The sequence below is a fragment of the Lonchura striata genome, chromosome 2, assembly GCF_046129695.1.
Source record: "Lonchura striata isolate bLonStr1 chromosome 2, bLonStr1.mat, whole genome shotgun sequence".
In the NCBI taxonomy this organism is placed as follows: domain Eukaryota; kingdom Metazoa; phylum Chordata; class Aves; order Passeriformes; family Estrildidae; genus Lonchura; species Lonchura striata.
Window position 1 is genome coordinate 97,583,332 of NC_134604.1, and position 25,393 is coordinate 97,608,724.

At 37.9% G+C, this 25,393-nt stretch overlaps 1 protein-coding gene across 3 annotated transcripts in view; it reads right to left on the reverse strand.

The window, feature by feature from the left end:
• Positions 1-1,124: 1,124 nt before the first annotated feature.
• Positions 1,125-25,393, reverse strand: part of MID1 (midline 1) — a 171,567-nt gene continuing 147,298 nt past the window's right edge. For all 3 annotated transcript variants that reach the window (XM_077781591.1, XM_077781589.1, XM_077781590.1), the window contains 5 exons: positions 24,898-25,025; positions 16,639-16,782; positions 8,185-8,346; positions 5,986-6,193; positions 1,125-4,422 (listed from right to left, as the gene is read on the reverse strand). In XM_077781591.1, coding sequence (XP_077637717.1) covers positions 4,074-4,422; positions 5,986-6,193; positions 8,185-8,346; positions 16,639-16,782; positions 24,898-25,025 — 991 coding nt within the window. In that variant the 3' untranslated portion in view covers positions 1,125-4,073. The remainder of the gene's footprint in view (positions 4,423-5,985; positions 6,194-8,184; positions 8,347-16,638; positions 16,783-24,897; positions 25,026-25,393) is intronic.

Consider the following 25,393-nt stretch of genomic DNA (forward strand, 5'->3'; position numbering starts at 1 on the left):
GTACCACGGAGGAGAGCCACTAGCAATCCTCGCTTTGTTTTGTTTCACGGGCTTTTCTGAAAATTGTTCTGCTGCAGTTAAAAGCAGAATTTGCTAACTAATAGACATCTGTTTTATAAAAATAATTTAAAAAGAAATATTTACTGTATTATTCAATAATATTTTAATGGAATCTCTCACAGTCCTGCATGGTGTTATAAAGGCTGGCAATTTCAAAATGAACTGGTTAATGAGCTGACATCCTAATTTGTGCTCTCAATAGTGTCCTGTTGCATTTTCTAATATGTAAAGAATATAGTGTTTGCAATTAAGACACAGGACTAAAATAGATGATGCACACTGGTGTTTAGTGACCAACTCTTGCTAAAATAATGAAAAATGTGTTTTCACCTGTACTTGCAGATTTCCTGCTTTTCACAGTGTACCCAGACCTGAGAGACTTTTATTCTTCCTACCCTTGGGACCCTCTGCTAACTGAGAGTCTCTTTGTTGAGCAATTGAAAACTGGGATACCCAAAACTCATAAAAAATAAACTAATGGCAGAAAAAGCAGCAACTTTATTGCTCTCTGAAAACCAACAATGGGAAAATACAGTAGACTGGAGACAGTCTACTAAATAATTTATGCCATATAGCCCATTTCAGAACGATTTTTTTCCCTATTAGGTGTGCATTAACACATAAAAGCCAAACACATGGAAAATCTTATCTCAGAGAAAAATAGTCCCCCACCCTTCCATTTCCTCAAGCTCAACACTACTCTGAGCTGCTACTATCTTCTAAAGAGATTGTGTTATCATTTGCTCTAATTCTGCTGAACCCTAAATTGAGTTCTAAGCGCACTTTTGAAACATTCATTATACCAACACGATGGTATATCTACCACTTTCATTGCTTGCATCTTAGCAGATTATTCCTCAAAAATCTGCATTTGTTAAACACACCATTATAAAATGTTACCTCATTGCTAGTCACAAAACTTTCAAAAAAAAAGGGAAAAGTCCTCATCTAAGACTGCATGCTACATTAAAGTACCATATTTTATTTTCATACAAGGGTTACTTGCTCTCCCAGATTTCAATTCATTATTATGGACCATGCAAAATGCCACAGACCACAGAAGCTACATTTTCAAATGGAAGTTTTTATTGATTAATCAGGCATTGAATCAAGTATTGTAAAATAAACAGATTTTGTTTGTTAAAAAATGTCCAGAAGAATACTGTTTGTAGCAAACTTGTTTCCTCACTGTCATACAGAATATGAAATTGTCCAAGAAACAAGCAAAAAAGGAACACCTGACTAATTGCTGTCACTTTGTATGTGTATATACATATGTGTGTGTATACACAAATGACGCACTATATTTGTGCATATGCTGGTGTGTGTATACCCATACATATGTGTACATATATACACAAACACATATGCACACAGAGCACTGACTGAGTTAATAGGACATCAGAGAAATGTGGTTAGCTCCAGATGAAATATTCTTCGTCATAATAAAGATGATACAAGGTCTGTAGATAAAATGCCATCCTTTTTCTATTGGCCAAAACCACAATCTGTCTTTAGACTCATGCTCTATCTTCACAATGAAAATATGTGAAATCATTTGGGACCTCTCCAAATTCATGGTACTATTTCCATGCAGCTCCATCTCTGCCAACACTGTATAACCAAACACTGAACAGAGTTTTCAGTTTATCCACTACTGAAATCAGCTTCTAGATCTAATATTTCTTGCAAAAGAGAAGATACACAACCTTGCTACATGTACTTTGGTAATTCACTCTTTACTTTTAGGCAGAAACTTGGCAATAACCCTAGAATAAAAGTCCTTTCTTCATGCATCCTTTTATCACTGCTTTGCACCAGACGTCTGTCAACTCATTTTCAAAATTTTCATACAATCTCAGCTAGCTCCCAAACATCCTAGGCCAGATCATCTGGGCATTGTATATCAGATTGTACAAGTAACATTGTACTCAGTTTTAAAATGTAATGCTTGGGGACTGATTTACTTTTTCATTTTTGAAGGTATACATTTATTGATTATTAATGACACTATGATAAACACTGAGGTTCACTGTATGTACACTTTGCCTTTTTATGTCTACTTGGGAAAGATCAGTGGCTCCTACCTGTGAACTATGGGATGTTGCCCAGCTGAAAGCCATGGTATCAGCAGTGAACTGCCAGATTTTTCTCCATTTATTTCAGCAGTTAGCCAGGCATGTAAAGGGAAATCAAAGAAACATGGAAAGGCATTTATTCTCTATTAAAAAAACCAAACAGGCATGTACATATTCTCCTCATCTTGTTCATAAATTTTTGATATAATCATAAGGCAAACTGTAGTAGAGCTTTACACCTGGAGAATCAGTATTTAAAAAATCTGAAACTGAGCTTGGGACCATTTTATTTTGGACCCATTACTGAACAAAGTGCATTAAGGCATCTTTTTCAAAAGACACCTAAAGCATGGATATAAATTACCGAGCAAATCTTTAAAGCTGATATTCAATTTATCTTTTTTCTATACAGGCAGATATTCACCACTTGCATAGTAATAACAAAATACTGTAGGAAAACCATTATTTTAAAGTTGCCATAAAGTTGCCTCAACCATCTCCCAAAATGTTCCTTTATACATAAGCATTGCAATAATTACAAAAAGCTTTTATTTGTAAAGGGAAAGAGAAAAAAAATGCAGCTGATTCAGCTCTGAGATAAAGTACGTAGAACCTCTATTGCCTTCACTGAAGCTCTTCTACCAACACCAGGATGAACATAGGGTCTCCCTATGCAGATTTCTACTGCTGCTGAAATCTTACTCTTTACTTTTCATTTGCAAAGTGAACTGTACTTTCCCAAACAACCTGGGACAATGATTACTATGAGCAAACTCCAGCTGCAGTGTTTCTCCATACAGCACATGCAAAACAGATTTCCTTGCTTTGTTATAGACACTACACAGTGTATGACAATGAAACATTTGTATTTAATTTAAAACCAATGGTAAAGTGGCGCATGTCTCACTTCCGAGTTGTTGGCTGGGCTTGCTATGTTGAACCTTGTAAAATCAGCAATAAGCATTCACATGTCTACCATCAGAACTGTGACATATTCTATTACAATCAATCTTTAAATGATGCCGTGCTTTATCAAATTAGTCTACAGTCAGACCTTGGATTAGCTGTTCTCCTCCAGTGCTTGCAGGTTCTCAGAGATGGTATCGATCTTCCACATCTTCAATGATTCTATAATGTTTCCCAAAGACGAAAATGAAGCACTGATAGATGGGACTATTGCCATCAATAAAAAAAAATCACCAGATGATTTATCCACTCACATTTCTAGGAGATACTCCACATGTTTTTTATGAACTGAGAGAGCATTGCCCTGTGAACAGAAGTAAATTAAACTTTATTCTTTTGCTGTGGTGATGAGCTCCACTTCCTCGATTGCTTATTTTTGTTCTTTTGGTCTGCACACTCCCATGTGCAGAGTAGAAATTGAGAGCGCTCGCACTCAACAAGGCTGGTAATGAGACCAGTAATGTTGGTACAAGTAAAACCTGCAGTATACTGACTTGTCCACTATGCAGTTTTCATCTTTCCAATTTTCTTATATTATCCACTGTAAAATAAAATTATTCAAAAGGCTAATGAAACTTTAATTAACAGGACCACCAATGTGCAAAAAAACCCCTCCCCCCAAAAACAAGAAGTCATATCCCAGATGTCCATACTAGGCTTTCACTTTTCTCTTTTTTTTTTTTTTTCATTTTTATAAATAATTTACAAATCTTCCTGTAAGAGATGAATACAAAACCAACCAAACAAAACCAACTGAAAAAAAAAAGTTCTAAGATATTATTAAAGCCACTTCTTGTCCTTCAGTACAAAATATACACAGGAAAATATTTTCTCTCCTTGTCAGTTTTGCCCAGATTTGGCAGCATTGTCTGGGATGCCACATGGATCTGCCAGCTCTGGGTAAGCTCCTGGTGGCCCCGCCTGGCCGCCCTGGGAAGATGTGCTGTCCTACCTTTTGGCTTTTAGCACTCACGCGAGCTGCTCGGAGGAATCTAGGTGGTCAGGGATAGGCAAGCCAGTTATAATGGTCAAACATTTATTCCACACCGTGAACGTGGGGCACACTGGCTGGCCAAATGTAATGTCAAAAGTGTAAAGGTGTAGGGAGTTCAAAGCATCATAAAAGGCAAGGGAACCGTTGTCGTAGTCCAGCAAAATCCCGACCCGCCGGAGGTGAGGCGCGGGCTCGATGGGGATTTCTTTGCTGTTGTGCCGCACCACCCACGTGTTATTGCAGCGACAAAGCACCCAGGAGGCAGAATTCTTTCCAATCCACTCGTGCTTCGGTGCTGATTTGTAGGAAATACCAATAGCATACCTGCAAAACAAAAGCACATCTCAAGGAAACAAATGCTTCCTGCCATTTTGTCTCTCAGTGAAGTCAAATGTTAGCCCAGAGGACTCGCTGGAATGCTCCTGACTCTTACTGCTGTGAGTTAAGCTCTAATTAAATGACGTTTCACCACAACATCTGCACAGGCTTAATTACTGCTTTTCTCTGTCTCTCTTTTGGGTTCAGAGGTCAGGGAAATGCATAGTATTATTTCTAGTTTGGCAGCTATGGCAATTTTTTTGAGGTCTTGCCTCTGGTATTGAAAAGGAAGATTGGTGAGTACTTAGCAACTCAGAATTTAAATCACTGGACCTCAAATTTCCATTTCCAACAGATGAATACAGAGGAATTTGTTGATTTTAAAATACACTGCTATCTGTCAGCTAATCTGATCTCTTCTTGCTCCTTTAATACATGGCCCTGAAGAAGGAATGCAGGAGTAAACATCAAAGGACAAATTAAACATCTCTCCCCCCACCCTCCCATTTTGCCATTTTCAAATATGTTTTGCCAGATGTTGGTGTGGTTTTCAGATTCAAATGAACATTTTAGAGACTGGGTTTCAGGCCAAGTTAAGCAACTGTAGGTGAAGACATTTGCTCTGCAAACCATAATTTATGGCAAGATGTGCAGGGCAGAAGTATTCTGAAAATACTCTCATTAAAGGATACTGAGGAAAAATAACTGATTTGTCATATATAACAGAAATGTAAAACTTCCTCACATTCTAGAAACACTGCAGTATTTGTTGGACATTCAGCCTACAGAGATTAATGTGCCATAAGTTTTTTTTCCATATTCCTTAGCACTGGCACAGACAAACAGCATTTTACTTCTTTGAGACAGTGGGAAATACCTGAAGACCCCATTATTTTTCCACTCCATTAACTTTCATCATGATGTCTTTGAATACCAAAGGATAACATCTCTCCCATTGACTAAAGACCCTCTGAAATACACCCCTGTATGACACAGAGGATCATTCAGAAGTGAAGGAAAGCAGTCTTCTGTTTCCTGCCCCTTGCCTCATTCCCTGGGGCACAGACCTATAGCTGTGCTGCTTCATGAACCCTTCCCAAAAGCAAATCTGACCTCTGCCCCTGTTAAACTGGATTATCAAGTTTTCCTCAGTTTTATTTATTTTTTTCATAGTGAAGGACAGAAAATCTTCAATGTTTAGTAGAGAAGTGATCACATTTACAAAGCTATCTCTGTGTAACCAACATGAAAGTTTTTGGTCCCTCCAATTAAAAAAAATCTTAATACATACTGTATGTGGGTTCAAAAAAACAACCAACCACAGCTGTGGAGTAAAAGTCCCATGAAGGCTGCAAAATACAAAGATGCATAATCTGACAGATTTATTCCTGGAGTCCAAAAGTGCTAGAGACTGGGAAGCTCATCTGACAAACTATTTGAAAATACGTGCTTGGCCTGCTCTTCTACTGCTCCTGATGTCTCTGCTACCGGTCTCTGTCAGAGAAACTGTGCCAGCACCTGTGTGGTGGGAACTAGTGATTCTTTTCACATATATTTTTATCTACATACCATGTGCTCCCGCTTATCACCACTTCCCAGTAATGCCGCCCACTGTCGATGAACACGTTGCCAGCTACTCCGTAGCTCCCTTGGCTCGTGAATCGCTCTGGTGTGTGACTTTTTTTGGATGATGTTTCATCTCGTTCCACTGTCAAGTTATCATGAGACACTTTCAGTTTTCTATGAGCAGATTTGGGGTCCAGTTTAAATGGCTGACCTAGAGATGCAGAGACAAAGGCAACAGAAGAACGGTTTGGCTTTGATTTTTAAACGGAGAATGGATTAGCAAGCCTTTAAGAAGCTCACAAGATTACATAACCATATTAATTTCCTCCTCTCAAGCATTCTTGAGACAGACTAACCCATTCTTCTCCCTGCAATAGCTAGTTTCTATTGCATTGTCAGTTTACTGTCAACTTCATTGTGCACTAACTTCCCCGTGTCGATAATCCCTGAAAAGAACCCTGCATAATCATCATGTCCATTATCTCTGACCTAGAGGTAACCAGAATACTCTAATTCTTGCATGTAATTGAAACCAATATACATGCTAATAAAGGTCTGAGGGTTGCTTTTTTCACAGCATATTAGATTTAGAATAACTTGTGTTCTATTAATTCTCTAGGGGTAAAGTTCCATAATAACATCTTCATCATTCCTACAAAAAGTATGTTTTCAAATCCCACAAAATGAGTTTGAAAATAAGAAGAACTAGACTTGTCTCTTTGTTCACTGACAGCTTTATTTGTAACAAGCACAGTCAACAATTCAGGATTGCTTTGGAAGGATGCCCATGTGGTGCTGGATACTGTGCATTAAAAAAAAGGAAGTGAACTGTAACTTGGTCCAAATAATATGGTGCAATAACATTACTCAGGCTATTGCTCTTGGCAAGTATCTTTGGCTGTAGCACAAGGTTTGTAGACAATAACAGGAAGCTTTTTGGTAAACCAAACCTTGTAGATATGTAAAGCCCCCCACAATTCTGACAGGCTTGCTCATTTTGTCATTTGCCTCCACCAAGAGACAACTAGAAAAGTACAACTCCACAAATGGTCCAGCAAAGTACTCTTCTCTTCTTACTGTCTTTCATACCAAGGGGAAACACATGTAATCAGAAGATTCAATGGCATGCACAGAAAATTTAAATTAGATATCTCATGAAGCCTGTGTGAGGCACTGGCACATGTACTTAAAATAAGATGCAGACTGTTCAGGATTGTCTACTTTTGCAATGTGCATTTAGCTACATATTATGACCAAACATATAATAAACCCATTGCAAAGTAATTTGGGACCATTTCTTACTACCTGACATCAGTAACATTACCTCCTGCCTGCCTTTCTGACTGCTTAGTACCCTTTGTGTGCTGGAGCAGTATCTGAAGGACATCTCTCTGTACTAAATTGTGTCTGGTCACATCACACAGGTTAATAGCAAACAGGAGGGAATCAGAAAGGTGTACATGCCATTCTCTTCAGACCCCTTCTTGCACCATTCACCAGCCCTCTTCAAGCACCCTCCCCTACAATAAGCAGGTTTCAGAAGATGCACAAATGCCAGTGTTTTCTTTCCAGCCCTCAGAACTGCCCATGATGACTATTCTGACTGAAGGATTAGTTTGGGCAGGAGGAAAAAACAGCTGAAAACTAGACTTAAAATTGCTATTCTACATCTGCTAATAATTGGAGTAACCACTGTTTTTTTGAAGTGGGATCTCTGACTAGTCTATCACCTTGCTGAAGTCCATAAAAAAATGAGGGGGTTGAAGCTAAGAAGCTTTCAATGTCCTAAAAAAGAGATAATTTTGGAGGATAAAATTAGACTAGCAATTATCTTACAAACACTACACAAACATAAGAAAAATTTTTACTTTGTAGAGGAAAAAGAATAGAGAGGGTATTAAAACAAAAACCACGAAAAAGTTTTTAACCATTTCACATATGATGACTTCGTTCCTATGTGATATTTTCAGTGACCAAACTACAGATACATATCTCAAAAAAAAACCCAAAAAACCCCAACATATTTTCTGCGTTACAGGAGACCAAGGCAATCTTGAATTATGTTAAATAGTTGGGTCTCATTTTGGAAAGCACTTTAAAAGAATTGAACTTCTCTGTCCTTTTGTAATTTCCAAAGATCAGCCTGAAAAAGGAAGGCTGGAGAGGAGAGAACTCTGTGCATCCTGATCCTGTGTTACTCACTGTTTGTCTTGAGCTTGCCAGGCTCGCTGCTGCGGCTGCCAGCCTGGTTAATGGCCTTGACAATGAAGATGTACTTCGTGCCACTCTGTAACCCGTGCACCGTGTAGTGGTTTTGTTTGATATTAGGAACAATCATCCAGCTGTCGGCTGAGTTGCATAAACCTGCAATGTTGAACAGAGCAGATCAGTCATAGCACATGAAACACTTTGTAACAGAGGGACATTTAGAGCATTACCAGGCACCCAACGATCAATATGAACTTTGCTTCTGTACCTTTTAAAGTGTTGTTACATTTACTGAACCACTAATTCATTTTATCAACCTGCAGCCAAGGTACCTTTTAAATTCTTGCAATGTGAAGTGAACCATAAAATGTGGGTATTTAAGAAATAGCTCAGTGGAGACACTAGTAGTCTGAGAGTTTTCACATCCTAGCACAAGGCATTCTTTATTGCTTAAGAACTGGAGGATTATGGAGATCCCATCAATCTACTGTTTGGATTAATGAATTCAGTTTAAATCTCAGAAAACGAACATGAGCAGTAAAGCCAGGAGGGCTGGGGAGGCACCTTTGCTGACAGTCCCCAGGTATGCATTCTTCAGAACCCGAAGCAAATCATGGGAGGCCAAACAGGGTAGAGCATGAGCTTCAGAGAAAACTTTGGCTCTTGAACTTCAGACTTTGCCAGAAAGTAATCTAAGCCAGTAAATTTAATGGATGCAGCTTTTTGATTTATGTCCTCATGCTGAGATGCCAGCTGGGAAAGAACTGGAAAATATTCCATTTATAAACCCTTTTGGATTATATTTGGTTTACATTTGATGCTTACCACAGAAGTATAACACACAGAAAGTAAGGAAAATAAGGCAGTACCAATATAATAAACAACACAGGAAAATACCCTATTAAAATGAACTTTTTAATCTTCCTAAGTTTTTCCTACTGTGATATAAACGCAATGGCAGTCAATCACCCATACATACAGTTCCATCACTGTATGTTTGGAACAGCTCCTGGTCTAATGGATTCCCCAGCCTCTTATTGTAGATGTTTACATAAAGAAAAAAATTAACATTTATGAAGAGTATATGTATTCACAACATTTTATATGGTTTTACAGCCAGAAACAGATAGATGCAAGTGGAAGTTTATACATGTGTGTATATATGTAAGGCTGGAAAATGTAACAGAGAAAGGCTGACAGACTTCTTGGCCTCTGACACATTATGGATGCTGTTGCTATTTACAGACAGCTTTCAGCTTTTAACTAATGTTCTACCAGCAAACCACTCATGAAAACAATCTTTTAGAACTCAGAAGTAATTCAGCTCTGCATATCAGACAATATGAAAACTTTATGTAAAATAAAATTTAAAGGCTACTGGTTGCAAAACTTGAAAGAAACAGATCTGTGATACAGGTTTGCAGACTCATAGACAATTCATGGTCATACTGCAAGATTCCTTCCTAATGTGATATGTGCTTTTCATAACAAAAGATCATTAGTAACAGAATTTCAATTCCAAATTTCTATCTTAGTATTATCAAGCTCATATCTCAAAATTCTCTTGCATTGCAAAACATTTTTGAGAAGTAGACAGAACAGAGATTCATCCTGCTGTGCAAATGGGCAACTGTGACACAGTTTCACTTAGCCATTCAGTTTCACATTGGAGTCATACTATCTTGCCACCTAATGAAGAACTACAATGCCTAACCTATTTTTCTGTATTGTGAGGAAAGGCAGAAATCAGTAAGTAGTTTTTTTCCCTTCCCCAGTTGTGAACATCCTACCAACCACAAATGCCTGTCTTTTCTTGTCCACAGAGGAAGCCTAGGTGATCAGCATAGGTGAGATATCAAATTTCAGGTATCTAAAATGATGTGAGATGAGTCACCTATCTGTAGGATATATATATATATACACACATATATACATAGATATATATACATATATACACATATACATATACATATACATATATGATTGTATAGAACAATTATCTGCCTTTCAAGCAAAGAAAAAGAACCCTACTTTATACCCCGTGGTAACCCCAACTGTGCCCAGCACTTGTAACTTGTAGTGAACTGCTTAAAGCAACATCCGTCCATGTCTTCTCTCACTGAGCCATACACACCAAATTATATTTATTTTTTTAGGCTGTGTATGAATGGGTTTCCTATGAGGAAGAAAGAAAATAAAGGAAGCAGCTTCCTGACATAAAATATTTCATTGACTACTCAGAGGAAATCACATCTTTTCCCAGTTTGCCACAGACATTAATTGCACACTTCTGTATCTGAACTGCCACATACATTTTGCATTGAGACCATCCCTTACTGGACTCATAGGTGCTATTGCAAAAGAAATTAAATTATTAATTAAATTAAATATATTATTATCTTTCATAAATAAGAAAAAAATTAAGCACTGGATTTAAAAGGAATTCTATATGATCTAGGAGTCTTTAACTAAGATGCCTCTGATGGGATACCAAGTACCATATGACAATAAGAGGGATGGATACAGACAGTGATCCTAGTAGTGTCTTCTCCAACCACAACCACACTTTGAAAACAATTCTGTGGTATATATAAGCTATATATAAACTGACCATTATGCAGACACAGAAATGCCCAGATTTTTGCTATCTCATCCAAAAACTAGTTTTGTGTTATTCACTACAACTCTCTAATGGGCACATTTTTAAGACTTTCATTACACTTTTTACAATATTCTCCAGAAGCTGACTGCTCCTTAATAAAGCATAAAACTTTGATCCAAATGAGTATATAAAGGACAGTAAAGGTATTGGTGCATTGCTATGAGTCTCCTCATTGGGTATGTGGATTTATACCTACGCAATCATCACTGAAGGCTTTACCTACCCTAAACACTTCGTACAGTCAATAGAGAGAGCCAGAAACCTCCTGTTTGACCTGACTCATGTTCTAGAGGAAAACTCTATTATCTTTAATAACAGAATACATCTTAGGTTTCTTTTCCTTGTCCTTCCACTCTGAGGCATCCCAGACTACTGATGTGCAATAAATGCTGGATGTGCAGTGACTGACCTGGTTACTTTGCTCAAGAAACCTTGTTGTCTTAAACAGCTCAGCTCTTACCTATGCACCAAAGGGCTCCATGATACGTTCTTGTGCTTTCTGACTGTAAGCTCTTTGATAACAGGCTTTAAACTGTACTTTGATTCAAAAATCCTGGGAATGAAGTATTGATGCTGCCAAACTACAAGTCCAAACTCCTTCAAAAGGGAGAATAGTTACTTGTGGCAGCCAAGTTAAGCATTTACGTATGAAAGAATAATTTGTCACTGCATCAAAGGAATTTGTCTCCAGTCATGCCCTGTCAGGACAGCCTTTCTTCTCTGAATACAAAAGAATATGTTTAAGGAAGTTCAGGGAAATGAACGAGCAGCCGGATCACACTGGCATCCAGGGGAAGTGTTTGCCCTCTCAGTTCCCTGCCGGTGGCAGCAGGTGAAGTGGAAAAGTACACATCTCACTGGTGCAACAGCAGGAGCCAAGGGTCTCCTTTTGTACCCACTCCTAATCCAGGCTGCATTCAGGTTTCTTGTTTCAAAAACCCAGGGCTTTTTACAGGGTTATGCAGATGGTAAAACAATGTATTTTAAAACTGTAGCCTACAAAAATGTAGAGAATTTAAATTACATCCTGGAATGGTGCAGTGAGCACAGTGATGTCCATACAGGATGTGTTAGTTTTCAAAACAAGTTTCTCAGAGTCTGGAGGTAATAATTTGTAAAGCTATTTCCCTGGTGTTGGCTGTTAATGCACTTTAAAAAACAGATGGGAAAAATCCAAATGTGTAAATCTTCCTAAAATTTACACTAATAGATTTTAATAAAATATATTTTCTTGAAAACTGGAAAAGGAGAACAAAAGTCATGGTAAGGTCATTTAATCTCTTGAGTATTTTAATTATTGTAAAATGTTTTATTTAAATAAATTATTACCAATTCAAATTGGTAGAGCAAATAAGGTAGGTGAAAATAATAGATAGCTCTCCACCCCCACTCTTCATTCCCATCCGAAAAAAAAATGCAGGATTTTTGAAAAATGCATTGAATTTTTTTAAGAAATACACTCTTTTTATACTTTTAAAGATGCAGAAGTTTTCTGGTTTTATTCCAAATTTGCTTTCATGCTATTAAAAATTCTCACTAAAATCTCTAGTAGAAATCTGAAGACTGTAAAGAATCTTTTTTTATTAAAATAAAACTTCCACAAATCTAGAATATTAAAAATTATTTGGTGAATCATAAATTAACTATTTTTCATGGAAGCTTGGGCTCTTAATTGTCTTAGGTCCTTCCAAAAACTTTTAACCTCTCTCAAAGGAAGATAAGTCCTATAACAGTGAAAAGGTTCTGACTGTAGTACACTGTAACCTTCACATAGTGATTTTTTAGAAATTTGACTGTATACCTAATTATCCCTGATTTATTTTACCAGGTAAGAGAGAATGATTTACTACTTTTTATCAAGAAGGGAGAGATGTATTTTTCCTGAAGAATCTTCTATCAGAGCTAAAGAAAAAATTAACCATCCTTAAGAACACTATAACAAATCCATGATGTTAAAAACTGGCATACTCAACGAATACTTCAAAATCAATTTAAATGGGGTAATGGAATTATAATGCATGTTAGCTAGCTCGTGACAAAGTAATTTTAAAAGCTTTTACGGTATTCAGATTGCAGGTGATTAGCTGCCTCTCAGAAATGCAAATGTACAAATGGTATAACTCTGAGAACAACTGCTTTAGTAAAAGCCTACTTAATCTAAAGTTCCCTATTTCTCTTACGCACAGAGCAGGTCTGCCAAGCATTCAATAGCCAAGAAGTTTGGCCACATTTGGAAATAATCTTTCCTGTATGCAGTAGAATTCAAATGAAATACTCTATTTGGACCTTGGCCATCAAATGTTAACTTTCCAATTTTTCAGTTAATAAAAAAGAATATAGCTGATTATGTTGGATAGAAAATATACTAAAAAAACATAGTATTGCTTGTTTTTGTTACTGAATTCTTAGCAATCTCTGGATGATATATGCCTCTGGTGGGGGAAATGTACTGTGAGTGGAAAGTGCAGTCAGGCTGGCTATGTGGTTTAAGGAACAGATTCCAAAATAACAGCCTCCATTAGCACGGTAGGTGGGTATGTATGCAAAGTGATTCCTATTGTCTCGAGGGAAAAAGCTTGTTGGTTTAATGCAGTACTTGAGCTACTCCCTGGTGACTAATTCATAGCTAAAAAAACATGGAACTGAAGTCAATCTATGAGCCTGTTTACATTATCTGCTAGGTGCAACACACAATACCAATGGAAAATTTTGGGATGGGACAGAGAAATAAAAATACAGCTATGTGCAACAGCATGCATAATTTTTGCTAACCCAAAGTCTAAAACAACCAAAACACAAATCTATCTTCAGTTAATCAAAACTTGAAGGCTGCAGTGCAGCACCTGTTAATGCCACTTGGAGTGAGAGCAGCTCTCTGTGTTCAACAGCACTACCAAGGTGCACTGTGATATTCTATGAGCAGCCTTGGAAGGGTATTTGTAACAGGCGTGGCGTTAAATCCTTCTGCAGGATCAAGAATAGAATGCAACAAAGACAATAAACATCTAGGCAGTGTTCTGAGGATGGGATTGCAGAGCAAGAAGGAACGGTCTCAAGCTGTACCAGGGGAGGTTTAGATTGGATATCAGGAAAAATTTCTTAATGGAAAGGCTGGTCAAGCATTGGAACAGACTGTCCAGGGAAGTGGTGGCGTCACTATTCCTGGAGGGATTCAAAAGCCATGTGGATATGACATTTAGGGCCACGTTTTAGTGGTGGATGTGGCAGTGTTAAGTTAATGGATGGACTCAATGATCTTAGAGGTATTTTCCAACTTAAGTGGTCCCATAATTCTATGATGTTAGTGGGTAAATCTCCAATACCAGTGTAATTTGGAATGACCTAGGAGAGTCTCATATTTTAGAAGCCCAGGCAGATTTGTAACATGCTGATGGGAAGATCACCACTGGAGGGGTTCAAGTTTATATTAAATAATGGTATTTTTAAAAAAGGCTTTACAATATTTAGAAAGGCCTTTCACATATACTTACACATGCACGTATCTAATTTGGGTTAACACTATATCTTTTAATTAAACCAGGATATATGCATAAGAACTGGCTCTGTTAAAAAAAACCCACAACAAAAATCCAAAGAAAACAAAACAAAACAAAACAAAACCAAAACAAAACAAAAGAACACCAAAAGAAAAGTGCCATTCTTTCATTTCTTTCTACTTTCATTTAAGGTCTTCAGAGCATTTTGCAAACAAAATTTCTTACAGTGTTAATTTGTTTTCTCTTCAAAGTTTTAATTACATATTTTTGCAAGATGATAATATGAAAGTTCAATCTGCATACTGAGCACTTAATGCTATGCTTGAAAATTACATTGCATGCCTGAAAGCAGACTTATTTATATGTTTTTCAGATCAAAGCTTTCACCTCCACATGGGAAACCTACACTACAGCCTAAAATAGAAATAACCTTGTTATTTATTCACTAGTAAGCAAGGAGTAAAATCCCACATCCCAAGGCTGTGGAAATGGCGCACCTTTATTGCTGCCATATTCATACATAATGCCAAAAATTGACTTGCACAGCATAAAGCCATAGATAAAAATGGACTAAAAAAAATCAACACTGGCTTATCATTGTCATCTCTGCTTTGTAGCGATTAATCAGGGAAGGCTTTCCTTCCTAATCTACTTGATTTAATTTTTGAAAAATTACTATTAAACATTTTTTTATCCAGCTTGCTCAGATGTAGAAGCATGTGTTGAAGTTTATTTGGTCTTTCCAACAGCTCTAAATTTTGCAGTGTATTCTTCAAAATCAGAATCTTAAGGGAAATACTAAATGGAGGTTTTGACAAAACATTCATCAAATTTTCAATAATCTGTCTTCTTTTTTCAGTCAGTCCTGAATACTATAATATATTCACAGTATGCTACTTAAAAAAATCTACTAAGGTGCCAGCACATAAATCTTCAGATGTCCTTTCAGATGGCTTGGAAAATAAACTCCTTCTCAGTGTTGGAGAAGTTGAGGTGTGCACAGTAACAGAGGAGTCAGTGGGAGAGTTTGGCTCAGTACTCAAACTTGGTATAGACCATACCATTTTTCCACTGACATAAAGCATGTAAACATGCCCACAGCCTAACTTTCATCAACATATCACACCAAATTTTCTTCTTACAAAATAATTTTGCAAGAAGCAAAACATTTCTGCCCTGTCTCACAACTACACAACTAAGCCTATCTAGCTCAGTGCATGGCCAGGGTATTTGATGGTGGGGAAAGACGGGGGTGTACAAAGGTTTCAAGGAACAGGGAAAGCACACACTGATCATTTCTCACCTTGTTCTCCCAGGCATCAACAGCTCTGGGACTTTCAGAGCAACTTCACTGCACTTCATTGCTCTTAGTATATTTTTCTTGCACAATCTGTCCAGGCACCTCTTGAACTCAAAAACACACCAAACCCCCATGGCGATGAGTTCCCTATCTAAATATGTGTTGACTTCAACAAAATCCACATTTTGATTGATTTGGCTCATTTCAGAATCCTTGTTTAATAAAACAAGTATGTGTCAGCTAGTATTCCTATTAAATATACAGCAACCAGGAAGAAAGTGAATGACTTCTCCAAATTCATAGTCAATGATCCCAATTATTGCAGAACACTGAATCCAGAAATGCTGACTTCCTTACCAAAGATTATACAATATATTTTTTTTTTTCTGTGAGGAGTATTTATTTAACAATAAAGCAATCCAAAATCTAATTAAGTAAATTCGGCCATTAAAGAAAGTCACAGACTCAAACCATAGAGTGTTCTCATAAAAAATATGCTATAATACAAAATAGACAATGTTTGTTAATCTCATTTTAAGTAAAACCAAGTTAACTTATAAATTGTTGTCCACTGATGTTTTCAGACTTAGCTTGTAGTTTGCTGAGACCTATGCTTTGTAGCCTTGAAGACAATAAAAATCAGAGGGAAGAACTTAATCCGTATTTCAAAGGTCCAGATATCAAATTTATATAAATGACAATGGGGCTGCAGTCCTAACTAATGACCAGTTCAATACAGGCTCCCATGTGCACACTGCCTGACTAGTGCAGAGAATGGAACTGAGGTCTTTGAACTTGCTACATCTGCAAAAAGGGACTTGGGATATCTTTTAAAATCATTATTGGTTTGGATTGAAAATTTTGGCTTTAAATCTTTCTAGAAAATAATTTTTTCTTTTGTCCTTGACATAGGAGTCTATTTATCTTTAAAGACACTTGGTTTTCACAGAAACCATAAGGGAGCAAGAAAAGAGAAGGTTTATACTCACTAACAACGTTGGCTTGTCCAGTGAAGATGGTGTACTGCAGCTCATAAGAAACCACACTGAACTCATCATCTGATGTCCAGTGCACAGTAATGGTATCATAGGAGGCTGTACAGAGCTCTTCTCGAATGGTGGGTGGGTTGGGAGCTGTGAGAACAGGAGGCACAATCAGTGAAGCATTTCCCCTCTCCCCTGAGATTAGGGGATGTAGTTGATGTACAGGATTGTAGAGACATCATGCAACAGACTTTTCAACAACTTTTGTTAATTCCAGTACTAACAGTGATTATCAATTAACAGTTAGGAAGGAATTCTTAATAACGACATAACCACTAGGAACTCCAGATTTTGAAAATATTTTTCATTAAAGTAGCTTTAGTTCCAGATGCCATAAAAGAAGTGGTAGATGCTATAGAACAATATCTGTGGTTACCTTAGATGGACATAATGACAGGTAACATTTTCTGAGGTTGTTCTGATAATTTCACCAAACTTATCAAAACTCCATTGAAGCATATCAAGAGGGAGAGTCAACACTCCTCAATGTTGATTTGAAAGCAGTGTTTGCCCAGACTATCTTACCAGAGATTGCCATAAGTGGTACTGTGGTGGTGCATCCTTCCTGGCCCCACTCTAGGCTGCACTAAGATCTATCATTCATTAGCAGCAGGTATTTTAAAAATATAATTTTGGGGAAGCTCCCAACACTCATACTTTCATGCTCAATTTTCTCCTCTCTCCATTTTTATTGATGTCCTAGCTATCCTTCTATCCTTTCTAACATAGATACATATAATTTCTGCTGGTTATAAAATTCACATTTTTCAGCATTAAAAAAAAGAGTTCTTATCATGACATAATGACTGTATAAATATTACAAGCAAATGGTCACCCAGGAACCCTCTGTCTCTCTTTTTTTCTAATCAACAGGCAAAATCTTTCTGTAGCAAGATATACAGTCTTATTCCATATGAACACGTTTGTTTTAAAGACCTATTTAAATAAATGAAACTTGAAGCAAATTACTGGGGTCTAAATTTTCCTGTTTGCAATCTTAAAAAGCCAAACACCTAAATTACAAAGAAACTAGTCTCTCTTCCTGAGGGATCTTTCTGCAGGGTCTTCCTGCATGCTTGTCTCAGTGGGAGCTTCATTCCAAATCATCTTCCCTACAAGTCACATCATGAAAAGAAAAATCACAAATCTTTGTGTTTTAATAGTGTTTCTCCCAGCTGTCACAGAGTGAAGAAGGAGGCCACTCAAGCTGAAACAAGCAAATTATGTCTGCATTAAAGGAAAAGGAAGGCAACTATGAATGTTTGTGGTTTTGTTTTGGTTTTTTTTTTTCCCATCAGCTCTTTAAACTCTGAGAGCTACAAATAATAGCCTCAAAAAAAGTCCCTCTGAAGGAATTTCACCTTCACTTTTGCAAGATCATATTTTTATGAAACATCTCTTTTTTTCCATCAAGAATTTTTATAGATCATAAAACTCATGGCTTACTGATGTATGTTCCCAAGGATTAGAGTGCAGACAGGTTCTCAAGAAGCCTCTTTTAAACAAGGGGCTAAAGGAAAAGTTCAAAAGTGTTTCATGATATGACCATGATTTGTGATGCTCTAAATATTGAATCACTGAAGCCTACGAATGCTTTTTTTTAACTTGTCAGAGAAACCCTTGGGACAGAAGGATATTAATGAAAAGAAATACAAATGAACTCAACTAAGAGCAGATACCTGTGAGAAGAATGTAATTAAAATGTGGGGGAAAAAAGGGTCCACAGTTTTCTGAAAAGATTAGTGGTAATATCAGCTATGTTCCAAAAATATATCCTGCGGAACAATCACTGGAGGTTTTAATTTTTTTTTTTTTTTTTTATTCTTAGCTGGGGCTTCATTTCAATATTTTGCCTGTCCTTCAAAGGCCAAACAAAAACTGGAACAAGTGTTAAGAACAATTATACAAGCAGATCAATTTTTATTTGTCTGATGGTGTTCAACTAAAATTTTCTTCTGTCATCTACCACACCTAACAGCAAAACATTTTACTTGAGAAATGTACTCAATTTTCAACACAGAAAATAAATATTAATTTATGGAAAAAAAATACTGAAAGTTTAATTAATTGCAAACTGCATTTCAATAACACCCAAGCATCTTCAATTTCTTTGAAAATGGCATCCTAAGTTTGCTCTTCGTGTGCACACCTGGCCTTACAGCTGGAAATCTCTCTGAAAGAGATTTTACCTAAGAAAGGCATATTTTCCCTGGCTCTTGTGATTAACCCACACTCACCTGAGACTATACTGCATGAAGTCAGCTCTTTGGCAGCATTCATTTCATAAACCAATCAGAATAAAACAAATACACCTGCTTCTCCTACAGAAAGGCAGGCAACTCTACATTCAGATGCTTTGTTATGACAAAATAATGCAGCGATATGACTGCCAAATTCATGGCACATTCTCCTTTAGAGAGTGTAAATTTGTAATGCAATTAAAAAGATTGACCTCAACCAGTTAGCTTCATTCAGTGTTGCATTTGGTAGTGTGTGATTTGGTGAATTATTGAATGCAGCAGTCCTGTTACGGAGCTCTGTGCCATGGGAAACCTCCTCAAAGACTCCAGCGATCTCAAGGCTGCACCAGCAGGTTCCCCTTCCTGACATGGGTGTGCTTCACCACTGCTCCAGAGGGGAAGCCCAGCATGCTTCCAGCACAGCAGTGGAAGGCACACTGCACTTCTCCATTGAGGAGCAGAGCACATACTTGGGAGTGGTAACTGCTCAGTGTAAAGCTGGATGGTAACACTCAGACTTTCGTTTACCAGCTTTTGTGAATCAACACTCTCTCACAAGACAGAAAAATCATTGCTGAAGGCTGTTTTACTTCATTTTAGCTCAAAACTGAGTAAACACGCTTAAGAAGTCATTAACCACACCTAAAATGCCTGAAAGGCGCTAGTATTAGAAATGCAGTTTCTTAAATTTGCTCTCAGGAGTAAGTGATCTCATTAACATAGCTACTCTCTTTCAAGCCATTTAGTTTAAGGCACCTTCCTTTCCATGTCATCTGCATGGCTTTTGCTCTGAAGGCTCACAAGGTCTGCACACCTGAAGGACACTTTAGGGACACTGCCTCTTCTCCCTGTTGAGTTCCAGCATTAATGCAGTGCCTCCTGGTTGTCTGTTGAGATTCTGTGTGAATCCTCTCAGCACAAGGGCACAGAGATCGACTAAAATAACCTCACATTAATTTTGTTTGTTCAGTTTCTCTCTCACTGATGTCATTCAGTGACTGACTTTGTAAAGATTCCTTACAGATTTTGATACTGACTATCAAGACCTAAAAGAAGATCTAAGCAATCTGCTTGAATTAATGGTGCTAGAAATATTTTTATTGCTGGTGTAACTGTAAAGGATTTGCACAAGCTACTTTGTACGTCTTTTTTAGATATTCATTACTGAGTCCATCTTGTATTGTGACACTGGGCTGAGTCAGCATGGAGGAATTTGAAAGGCACAGTTACATCAGATGTAGATACAAATTTTATGAATTATTAACTTGTCATGTGTGAGTTAGTACCAAGGGCTTGGTCATACATACAAACCATCTCCACCTAGTCTTTGGGCAGACCAGGACTCTCAAAATCAACAGAATGAGATTACAGGAGCGTTGTCTGGAATTGCTCTTTGATCTTTCAGTGCTGAAAGAGTTAAGCAGTAACACAAGTTGTCAAGAGTTCCAGAACAAAGTTGTTTCTGTGTGAAAAAATTGCTGGCATATGCTAGGCAGTACATATTTCCTTGTGCTGCCATAGGTGAAGTGATGGATGAAAAAACTTATCATTGTTTCAGATAGGATTTCTGAGGTAGGGCAAATTGCAAGGTCAAAGAATGGGTGCTCCTGCAATTGATTATAAAGTATTAGGACACAAACCAAGCATTTTTGATTCACAATAGACAAAAAAGTCCTAATGACAGTAATATTTTGCAGAGAATTTGCAAGTCATATGTATTGCCTGGATCTAGCTAGATGCATGTCTAGAGAAAGATGCTTTCCAGATGAAGAGTTTGAGCAACTGTTAAGATAAGAATGCCTTCAAAAGATATCAGGCTATATATACAGAGAATAGAACAGTCAGATGAAGATTAAATGTATTGTTTTAATATACTGTGCTTGATATCTCAATGTCTGGCTGGTAACTTTCAAAAAGATATCAGAGATTTTATTTGGATAACAGAAGCTTTGGACAGACATCTACATAAATAACAAGTACAAACTAGTTAAATTTATTTCTTCAGTAAAGCAGTAGCCTGGGAAGAAAGAAAGATAGGGTTGGGGGTATGGAGGATGAAGAAGATCGGACAAATATTATACTGGCAAGAATCAAAGGAGAAAAAAGTCTCCAGGAGACAGCCAAGGTAATTGTTTCAAAAACAACTGACAGCAGAGATAATGAAGCTGGAATTTAGGTTTTGACATTTTGTTCAGAAGCAGTACAGATGACAGTCATAAGGTAGGCTTCTTCACTTAATTCACAGCATAGATCTATGTCTAGGATGTACAAATGTTCTTCATTTCACTTAACTGTGAAATGTGATAAAAGTGAATCCTAATTCACTCTGTCACACAGTGTTCAGTTTATGATCTATGAAAATTCCATGCACCAATCTGAAAGAAGTAATATAAAGCTTTCTCTGGAGTTTCTGGACAACAGTAGAGAATAATCAAATGCATTTTACTCTTGGGATTATATATATATGTATGTGTGTATATATACGTGTATATATATGTATACCTATATCTCATGTATACCTATTTACATATATTTACATAAATGTATTTTAACTGTCTGCATAGGTTGCATTTTATGCTCAGATAATTTGGACATGTGCTTTGCATTTTGCCACTGCAGCCATATGATATTTATTAACGTGAAGTTAGAACTGTTTTTCACTGGGCATCAGGGGCAAGGATAAAAATGGTTTGTTAGGAAAAAACCTGCTAAAATGCTTGCAAGTAATGTATGCAAGTTTCCTCAGACTGCATTGTGAGCAATTTTTTAAGACTGTGGATGAGTTATGAGAAAGGCAGAGAAGGAGCTGTGTAAATGACACAGTCATCATGATAGATCACAGAAAATATCTTTGCAGCAAGACAGCTCTTCATTTTGGTACTGATATAACCTTCGTTTTCTGCAGTTTACAGCAATTAAGGTGATAATATTGACTTAGGATGTGCAAAGGGGAGAAGACCTGCAGGATGCAGGAACAGACTGCTAGACAGAATTAACCTCATATAACTTCACAGATCTAAACCACAGCTATATGCATTTGAATAAGTACATCTATCCCCTGTTTGGAGACAACTGGGAGAAATAGGTAGCTCCAGAAAGGAGTCAAGTGCCTCAATATATGTACCTCAAAATGAGATGGTTATTTCTCTTCTTTGACCATAAAGGAAGACAAGATTGATTATTTTAGAGGTCAATTGCTAGATTAGGGCGAATGAGTCTGTTTTTTTGTTTCAACCCTTTATTTTCTTGGATTTTTATAAATTTGGGGTGAAGGCTGAACATCATGGCAAAATTCCTGCCGATTTAGAGAGAGGCAGACAACATAACATTTCACTGGTACTGTATAAGAAGCTGAAATTACTCTTATCACAATATTGTTGTGTTTTATTTACTTGAATATGTGATAGATACTGATTGTATTAATCTGTCACACAGTGATAAAGAAATTACTTGCAGATATAATTTCTCTTTTAGATATGGCAAGAATCCCACAGCTCCATCAGGCAAGAGTGCTGCTGCCCTGTGCATGCACCCAGTCTTGTGCTTCACTATTCATAGAATCACAGAATCAAGAGGAACCTTCAATGGTCATCTGACCCAATCTCCTGGCAGTGAACAGGGACAGGTTACTCAGAGTTCTGTCCAACTTGATCTTGAAGGTTTCCAGGGATGGAACCTATACAGCCTCTCTGGAAACCTGTTCCAATATCTTACCACCTTAATTTTAAAGATTTTTTTCTTTGTATGTAGTCTGAACTTACCCTCCTTTGTTTAGATCCATTACCCCATGTCCTTTCTCAACAACTACTAAAATGTTTTAAGTGCTGAAAGACAACAATGAGGTCTCCTTGGATCCCTCTCATCTGCAGGCTGAACAACCTTAACTTTCTCAGCCTTTTCTCAGAAGAAAATCCAGAAGCCTGTCCTCTGCTTGGAAAAGATAGTGGTTAGCAATGAGGAGACTGCACCCTCATGTTCTCCTGAACTCACACAAGCATCTCCTCTGAAAACTGGCACAAGCAAATGGACCCAGGAAGTGTTTTCCAATGCTTTTCTAACAGTGCTTTGTGCCTTTTATTACAAATTCATGCTGCTAACTGCAGATGCCTAAAGACCCTGCAAAATAAAAGCCTACCACATCTCTTCTGTTTTCAATTGAGCTGGAATGAATTGTTCTAATTCTGGCATTGAAATCAAAACACTTTAAATTACAGTAATTTGTTTCTCTTTGTGAGTCATTGTACATTCTGAGACTACACATTACTCAGGCTTTCAGTAAGGGTCTAATCCTGTGGGCTTCCTCAGGCCAAAGGTCTGTTAGGTGAGGTGTGGCTCTGCTGTGCGGAGAGCCCACCCCACAGCCTGGCTCAGAGCACAGCACAGGCTCTCAGCTCCAGGCACAGCCAGATCCTCCAGGTCTGTGATGGGGGAAATTCACAGCATCACCGACATAAGAAAACATCTTTCACTGCTGAGCCTGTGATCTTGATTGCTTGAACAGCTTCTGATTGCTCATGGGAACTCTGCCAGGCAGCAATCTGCTGCAGCAAGGAGGCAGCACCAAGGGAGAGGGTAACACCTGGAGCATCCATCTCCTGGGAAATAGGGTTTAGTCCCTGCTCTCCCTCCTCTGGCTGCTCCAGGCTGAGCTCCAGCTGTTCTTTCACTTCACTGTGCTGCAGTGGCTTTTAATAATTTCTTACACTTACTTCCTCAGAGTCTGGTGGTGATGAATGCAAGGAGAGGAGGTGGGAAATATATCCGAGTTGTTTGAAGCACTCAGTGCTTCCTGGGGTGTTCTGGGGCTGTTGGAGGTGCTATATTCAAGATTAAGAGGGAGAGTGTATTTGGTTTATGTAGCAATGTTTTGGAAGTGTTTAGGCTGCAAGGGTTATCTCTGTCAGGAAAGATCAGGAGCTGACTCAGTAGCAGGCACAGACAGTTCTAAGATACACCTGCCACTGTCCAAAGCTGAGCCCATCACTGCTGCTGATAGTGCCTCTGTGATAGCACTTAAAAGAAAGGGATAGAAAGGCTGTGCAGCAGTGGGGGCAGAGACGAGTGAGAAAAGGTGATAGAAACAGCCCTGCAGATGTCACGATTGGTGAAGAAGGAGGTGCTGGAGCAGAAATTCCCCTGCAGCCTGTGGTGAAGGCTATGGTGATGAAGGCTGTTTTCCTGTAGCCCACAGAAGACTATGGTGAAGATGTCCACCTTCAGGACATCTCCTGGAGGACATCTCCTCCGTGGAGGACCTATGCTGGAACAGGTTGATATGCCCTGGAAGAAGCTGCAGCCTGTAGAGAGAGTACCACACAGGAGAAAGGTTTCTTACAGGAATTGTGGCCCATGGAGGACTCACTCCAAGCAGTCCACTCCTGAAGAACTCATATGACAGAAAGGACCCATTGCGGAGAAGTTGTTGGAGAATATTCCCCTGTTGGAAGGGCCCATGTTGGAGCAGTTAATGAAGAGCTGGATTCTGTGGGAGAAAGCCCATGGTTTCTGTAGGGGAAGGGCACCAGGAAGGAGTGGCAGAGATGATGTGTGATGAACTGACCACAGCCTTCATTCCTCTTCCCTACGCACCACTTGGTGGAGAGCAGGTAGAGGAGCTGGGAGTGAAGTTGAGTCCAAGGATGGAGTGGGGAAAAGTTTTTAGATTTATTTTTATTCCTCAGTGTCCTACTTTTACAATTAATTTGCAATAAATTACATTAATCTTTCCCAAGCTGAGTCTGTTTTGCCTGTAGCACTAATTCTTGAGTGATCTCCTTGTCCTTATCTCAACCCAAGAGCTTTTCATCTTATTTTCTCCCTTTACTGAGGAGATGGAGTGAGAGTGGCTTGGTGAGCACCTGGCAATCAGCCAAAGTTACAACCACAGGGAGAACTGAAGAAAATCCTATCACTACTATTTTATGAGGAATGTGTAATAGTAGCACCTCAAGAAAAAAAAAAGTACCTGTAAGGTAATCAAGGCATTCCAACAATTTCTTCTCCCTGGTAAAATCAAGTGCGAAAGTATCAAAAGTATCATTGAGATTAATTTCAGGAATTAGAACCTGGGAGGATGCAGTTGCCATGGAAACCCTGTAATGAAAAGAAAAATGTCTTTTAGTACTCAAGACACAATGACAAGGTGGACTTGATCAATATGGTTGTTATAACTTCTCAAAAAGCTTGATAAAAGCTTATATACATATTTTATTTATATGGCTTAAGTTATGAACTTCTCTTGCCACTTTTATTTTTGACAGCAAGATCTCAAATAAAATTTTTTTAACTGAGTTTAGGCCTATCATGCAGTACCAGATAAGATTTTAACAAAATATTGGCCAAACAAATATATCCCTTGAATTCTTTTGTTTAATCAGTCATCGAACCAAAGAAGAAAGAGCTCTATAATTAGCTGTGTTTAAGGAATCTTGACAGATGTTGCATCTCTCCCAATCCTTGCT